The sequence below is a fragment of the Phycodurus eques genome, chromosome 1, assembly GCF_024500275.1.
Source record: "Phycodurus eques isolate BA_2022a chromosome 1, UOR_Pequ_1.1, whole genome shotgun sequence".
NCBI lineage: Eukaryota > Metazoa > Chordata > Actinopteri > Syngnathiformes > Syngnathidae > Phycodurus > Phycodurus eques.
Window position 1 is genome coordinate 1,337,633 of NC_084525.1, and position 7,368 is coordinate 1,345,000.

At 40.1% G+C, this 7,368-nt stretch overlaps 1 protein-coding gene across 1 annotated transcript in view; it reads right to left on the reverse strand.

Annotated features, from left to right (window-relative positions):
• atp13a2 (ATPase cation transporting 13A2) overlaps window positions 1–7,368 on the reverse strand; it is a 33,814-nt gene that overhangs the window by 11,379 nt on the left and 15,067 nt on the right. Inside the window, 11 exon segments of the mRNA XM_061671453.1 lie at window positions 1,421–1,582; window positions 2,035–2,166; window positions 2,290–2,356; window positions 2,441–2,575; window positions 2,699–2,768; window positions 3,786–3,863; window positions 4,200–4,279; window positions 4,355–4,421; window positions 4,519–4,577; window positions 5,985–6,152; window positions 6,964–7,042. Of these exon segments, the coding sequence (XP_061527437.1) occupies window positions 1,421–1,582; window positions 2,035–2,166; window positions 2,290–2,356; window positions 2,441–2,575; window positions 2,699–2,768; window positions 3,786–3,863; window positions 4,200–4,279; window positions 4,355–4,421; window positions 4,519–4,577; window positions 5,985–6,152; window positions 6,964–6,966 (1,021 nt within the window). The 5' untranslated portion in view covers window positions 6,967–7,042.

Consider the following 7,368-nt stretch of genomic DNA (forward strand, 5'->3'; position numbering starts at 1 on the left):
TTTTTATAACAACGAGGTGGCGGTGGCATTTTGGAATGAAAGTGGCAAATGTTATTCTCAACAGCTAAAATGCGAAATTGTACACGATACAAGTAATAACTTATTGATTAATTCAAATTAAAAAATGAAAAAGAGGAGAAAATCTTTCAAGACAACATAGCTGTTCACTTTATTTTGAAAATTATTTTATTTATTTCATCACAGTTATGAAGTCCCACTGTGGGCTCCCCGTGCCTGCGTGGGTTTTCTACAGGTATTCCGGGTTCCTTCCACATTCCAAAAACATGCATGGTAGGTTAATTGAAGTCTCTAAATTGTCAATAGGTGCAAATGTGAGTGCAAATGTGAGTGCAAATGGTTGGTTGTTTATATGTGCCCTGCGATTGGCTGGCAACCAGTTCAGGGTGTACCCCGCCTCTCGCCCAGAGTCATCCGGGTTAGGCGCCAGCACACCGTGACCCTACTGAGGATAAGCAGGATAAATAGATGGATGAATTTGATCATTTTTCACACTACAGTTCCTACATTCTACCGTGCAGTGAGCGCTGTGAAAACCAAGTGCAGTGTGTAAGCGCCCTTAATGTAAATACTATTGTTCCAATCATTTAAGGGAAAGGTTTATCAGATGATATGTGTGTGTAATGATAGACAGGCACCACAATGTAATTGTGGTTAGCATATCTGCCTCACAATCAAGATGTGTGTTCAACAGCCCTACTTTCATTTAGTAAAATAGAAAAACCACAGTTGTGTTCATGTTTGATTACCCAGTCAGAATTTGTAAGATGGGTACAATTCTTTGAAGAAAACATGGACCAGGCGAAATGCATTTAATTTGATTTTAATGGGATTCAAAAACGGTCAAGCATTTCAGAAAAGCATAATCATTAAACAAAACAAAAAATAAATTAACGATGGTTGTTGTTTAGTCAGTCATATTTATAAAAAAAATTTAAAAATCACCAATTCTGCCTGGGTATGTCAACTTATGAGCACAACTGTACATATATTGAGTCATACATACCCCTGTCATATTGGAATGAAAGTGGAGGCTACACTTTTTTTATAATCACGAGGTGGCGGTGGCATTTTGGAATGAAAGTGTACAGCTTTTCCATAACCACTAGATGGCGATATACAGTTATAAAATGTGAGGTTTTTTTCCATTTGCCCCTATACCCATGTATAATGAGGACTATTGACAATTATTTTTTTTTGGGGGGGGGGGGAATGCGGAATATACACACGAAATTACGGTAAATCTGAATAAAAAGTGCGTCTGCTGGTTGAAACAAACACATTTCACACAAGTGATACTTCTTAATCAATTACGATCATCTGTATTGGCAACAATAGAAAACATTAACTTTTAAAGGTAAAATGACTTGTTTCACTAAAAACAGACCCCATTTTCACTTACCAGTGCCTGTGACAATGGCAACAGCACCAGCGTCACCGGACGCCCCTCCTTTGGTCTGGATGAGTTGCGTTCCACAGAACAGTGCATGTTTGCGCTCAGAGTCTGAGCTATATCTTCTCTCTGAATCTGGCAGGGGAGTTTTCAGCACTGGCACACTCTCACCTGGACATGCAGTCGGAAAGAGTTAATGTCTTGCATTTTCATATACACACACTAGGCAGACCTGCACAATTGAATGAAATCTAAAATCCTCATTTCAGTTTGTTTTCCAAAATCTTAATTGAATGTAAATTAAAAACTCAATTTTAGATGAATGAAAAACCCAACCTATCAAATTAATTTGAAAAAAAAAAAGTGAATCTAGAGGTGCAACAATTAATTTAGGTTTGTGCATTTTCTGAACTGTTAGTTTTAAATGTCCTCTTTTTTTCACAAAGCGATGGAAATTTTTAAAATCTTTTTTTTACCCAATTCATTAATTAATCTGACAAATCAACAGATTCATCGATGATCAAAATAATAGTTTCATTGGATTGTGGTAATTTTATGTCATCAACACCAGGAAGCATGAATCATCTTTCTGGTAAAGTTCTAAGATGGCTGGGGTTGCTGACCTGTCAACATGCCCTCATTCATCAGACACTCCCCTGCCAGCAGGGCAGCATCGCACGGCATCAGCAGACCATCCTTCGGTAAACATATGCAGTCACCAGGCACCAGCTCCACCGAACTAACATTCTCCTGCTCTGAGATGAGACGTTTGACCGTTTAAAAAAAACATTTGCGGTACATAGAACTCATGTACAATTACATAACCATACATTTTATATTAAAATACATTTGGAAGAATATGTAAGAAAAACAAATACCTCCTGACTTTCTTATCACTGTGACATTTGTGACCAAGCGGGCCATGTTGTGAAGAGTGACGCGTTGCTGTGGAGTAGATGAAGTACATATAGTTTTTATCCATTCTTATCACTTAAGCAAAATCATTTAAAATAAAGACCAAAGTCTCACCTTGCGGATCTCATAAAGTGAGATACCAATGGAGATGAGAGAGATAAAAAATATACTCGTAGAGTAGAAGTAATACTCATCAACCATCCACAGAACCATGCTAAATATCTGGAACACATAGAAGGGGTTGAGGACCTAAAGAAGAAGATAACATTTTGATCAGTATATTGAAACTAAAATGATCATAAAAATACAGTATATACCAGGGATATAAGATAAATAAAAGAAAATACTAAATAAACGTATTATCCATCTCACCTCCTCAGTTAATAGTTTGAAGAAAGACTTCACAGGGACATCAATCAGGTTGGGCCCATACATTTGTCTCCTAAAAGATGGGGAACACAAAAAGTGAAACCAACAAAACAAAGGTTGAGAAGGCCGTGACAGTGACTCATATCTGCAAATGTTATTCTCAACAGCTAAAATGAGAAATTGTACACGATACAAGTAATAAAATGTATTGATTAACTCAAATTAAAAAATGAGAACATAGCTGTTCAACTTTATTTTGAAAATTATTTTATTTATTTCATCACAGTTCTGAGGTCCCACTGTGTGCTTCTCCATGCCTGCGTGGGTTTTCTACAGGTATTCCGGGTTCCTTCCACATTCCAAAAACATGCATGGTAGGTTAATTGAAGTCTCTAAATTGTCCATAGGTGCGAATGTGAGTGCAAATGGTTGGTTGTTTATATGTGCCCTGCGATTGGCTGGCAACCAGTTCAGGGTGTACCCCGCCTCTCGCCCAGAGTCATCCGGGTTAGGCGCCAGCACACCGTGACCCGACTGAGGATAAGCAGGATAAATAGATGGATGAATTTGATCCTTTTTCACACTACAGTTCCTACATTCTACCGTGCAGTGAGCGCTGTGAAAGCCAAGTGCAGTGTGTAAGCGCCCTTAATGTAAATACTATTGTTCCAATCATTTAAGGGAAAGGTTTATCAGATGATATGTGTGTGTAATGATAGACAGGCAGCACAGTGTAATAGTGGTTAGCATATCTGCCTCACAGTCAAGATGTGTGTTCAACGCTTCTCTCGCATGCTCTCCCCACGCTTCCGTCTGTTTTACATAAACTTTTGCTTTACAGTCGGCTACAATGGCTGTGCTGCACGCAGTGTATGTCGTGATAAACGTATCTACAGGTACAAGTAGATACAAGTATTTGCAGCCACTTAGTGGCACCAGCAGTTTTTTTAAACCTGTATTCAATTAAGTGGACGTGATGATCAGTGATTAACTGGGCAGCGTCAATTTAGAGCAGAGGCCACAAACTAATAGTCTTTCAATATACCATTGAATAAAGCAGTCAAACATTCAACAACGTTGCCATGCTCACCTTACGTTCTGCTCATAGTGACTTAAACCATTTTTGAAGCCATGGAGGTCCTTGCAGGTCCAGTTCTCATTGAGGACACTACAGTCAAAAGAAAAACATGATTGTGGTGGTACTACCTGATTCTCAATATGTAACATTTAACCCAACATTTGTGTGACGCAATACAGGAAGTCCTCGAGTTACGACGCACTCGACCTACGACGTTTCGACTTTACGAAGCCCGTGCCTCGTCCGCCATTTTGTCCCAGCACCATAGTGTTTCTGCTTAGCTAGTGCTTGACTGTGTTTGCGCGGCGGGAGTATCTTTGCCTTTTTTCGCCCTCCTTTTTTCACACTCTCAGCTCCTCTGCACATTCGACGTCAACGGGCCCCAAAATACAGCTGTTCAGTATTCAGCGAATCCTTACACATTACCTCACAAGACGGAAAGCTGCCTTCCTGTCTAGCCATATGTAGCGAAGGCCTTCAAACAGGTAGTAGCGCAGAAGTGTTTTCTGTAAAACAACATTAGAGAGCACTTGACTAATTCCACATTAAAAATAAAAGTAAAAACAGAACTTGTTCTTCACCTCCTCCTGGTAGAGTTCAACTGTGTCCCTCCATTCCGTAGCCTCTGCATCTCCCAATAATTCTAAACTATTACAGAGGAAAAACAGCACAAGGATGGTAAAAGCATGTTTTTAGACATGCACATCGTGTTGTGTGGACATGAGGCAAAGCTCTCAAAACTCACCTGCCCTCCTCAATCTCCTCTGTGAGCACCTCCACCACATGCTGCTGGCCAAAACTATCCTGAAGGCGAAAAGGCAACAGAAATATTTGCGTACAGTACCTGGTTTTCACATCCATACATTGCTAAGCAGTAGTTTAACCCAGCAGTCCCCAACCATTGGACCGCAGACCGGTACCGGGCCGCACAGAGAGAAGAAACAAAAATCTTTGTTGATCATCAGAGACCAAAAGTTTTATTTGGAAATTCAGTTGCATCCGCCTGTGCCTCTGTACCATGGCAAACCATCTCGGTCACACGATACAATATATAAAAACGGAAGCCTACAAGCTAGCACAAATGGGTAAAAAACAAACACTCTTATACCTTCTTCGGAAAGGGGGAAAAAGGCAAAATGATGAGACAAGACAAGCCTGCAACTTCCGAGAAAAATTAATTTGAATCTAAGAGACAATATCAGCAGTCCTATTTAATATACTTTTATCTCGATTCTCTACAAGTGATTGTCACGCGCAAGACCGCTCTACGTAATATGTGGCAACACTCAGGTAATGAAGCCTTCAAAACTGGCAAAAAAAAGCACTGAATACCTTGCTTCCATTTCCAACATCCTATCTTTGTGAAGCGGGATTTACTGCAATGACAGTGACAAAAACAACATCAAGAATAAAACACTTCTGGTTTCATTGTCTCCCATTATCCGGAGATGGGACTAGCTCGTTGAAGAAAAACATCCGCAGAGCTCCCAGTGATTAAAACAACCACATCAAGCATCATGGTGAGTTGCGTTTTTAATATCCATCCATCCATTTTCCAAACCGCTTATCCTCACAAGGGTCGCAGGTGCGCTGGCGCCTATCCCAGCAGACTTTGGGCAAGTAGCGGCGTGCACCGTGAATTGGTTGCCACCAAATCCGGGTATTTTTAATCATTTGTTTTATTTGATTTTATGTCGGTCAGCCGAAATATTCTTTACATGAATCCAGTCTGTGACGCAACCGCTGGTTTAAACCACAAATGGACCCACAACAGTTTGTATCACTTTCCAACTTCTGATCACTGAACCATAAAATGTATACGGAATTTGTACGACTGTTTATTGATTATTTCACCACTAAGAATTGTGTTGGTCATGAGGAAATTGACCACTTAGGCCATTTAGTAAAAACGGGAAAATTATTATTATTTTTAAGTTGTAAGAACAATCCCCATTCACAGATTTTCAAAAAGGAAAAGCTTTAAGATGCATGCATGTGTGTAAAGGAACAACAGTCATTGTATATGCTTGTACTCCCGAATGGGACCCTTTATCGCAGTATCGTATATTGTATGTGAATGAAGACTTCGGCATGTGACACAGTAGCAATGCAGTAATTGTACACTTCTCTGAAGAAGCATTTGAAGCACAAGCTATTACAGTGCTGTGGTTCATCGTAGAAAAAAAGTAGAGGTGGATTTATTGTTCTCACTCGTATTAGCACAAAATCTGCGAGTCCCAGGGAACAAGGGCGACAGCGTGCCAGAAGAGCTAGTCGAGGGCGCCAGTGAAACAGAACCAGGAGAAGACCCAGGGACAGCACGGTCACGAGGTGACACAGCCACACCCGCCATCTGACCCACTTGTACCCCTGAGCATCCTGGTGGGGGCAAAAAAAAAAAAAAAAAAAAAGAATGTAAGTTTAACTGTGGAATACAGTAATATTTCTGGGGACCATCTTCACGTTTTGTGTGTTAACATCACTTCGCATGTCATGCGAAAAAGATAAATGCATTAAGTCAAATGGGTTGATTACATTTTAATTCACCAAATCTTAGCACAAGTTCATTTTTGGACTGGTAAATACAGTTCAAAATTTTGAATTCTGAACTACCTCATTTTTGGAATGATGAACAGAACTTTCAACTAGTTGGCATCAAAAATTAACCTTCCCAACACCAGTCCTGAATTATTTCACATCGCAATATATATCGCAGGTTTAAAAAATAAATTAACATCGCAATGTCATTTTTACCCCCCAATATCGTGCACCCCAAATTGGAATGCTATGTTTGGAGAAAATCCGTATGAGTTTCTCTAACAAACTAGCCACGTAGGGAACCTCATGGAGCCATGAGGCTTGGATGAGTATTCTGATGCCTTTTGTGAAGAGGCCCTCACCATCTTGAAGAAGCATCAGCAGCACAGTCAGGCATGGAATGATGAAGTATGCTGATGAGTTGCTGTGCCTCAATTGAAGTCTAACTTCCTCTCAAGGGAGAAGAGTATCATTTAATGTGCCAATCAAATTGTTTACCACAGTAGATGGTAAGTCTTGTGTCCCATAGTTTCTAGTTATAATAATAATAATAATAGTTTGTTCGATGAAATGTCTGAATTGAATTTCCAATTTGTTTAGCCGTTTGTAGCACGCAGTGAACTGAAGTCATTTTTAGACAAGCGGTTCTTACCATGTGTTTGTCGGGCTCGAGCAGGGCGAGTCATGCAGGCCAGCTGTGGGAAGTCCACTCAGCAGATCAACGTCACTTTCTACGGCACAGGTTACAAACACAATGTCAGAAAAACAGGTCTCTCTCACAAGGCTTGTGTGAACTGAGTCACTAAACACAAACGCTCGCAAGGTCAATAAAAATGAGACAATGCATTACTCCAATAACAATGAATAAGTAATTATTTATTTGTTAAAAAAAAACATGGCAGCCTTTAGGGCAATGCAGACTACAAGGTTGATATACGTAGCAATGGGTGTATTGATTCTGAAATGGCAATCTAATCAGCAGGTGACAAGTCAGAAGAGGGAAGTGAGCCCGCTGAATGCAAACAGTCACGTGTGGATCTATTTTAGTGACCACAGC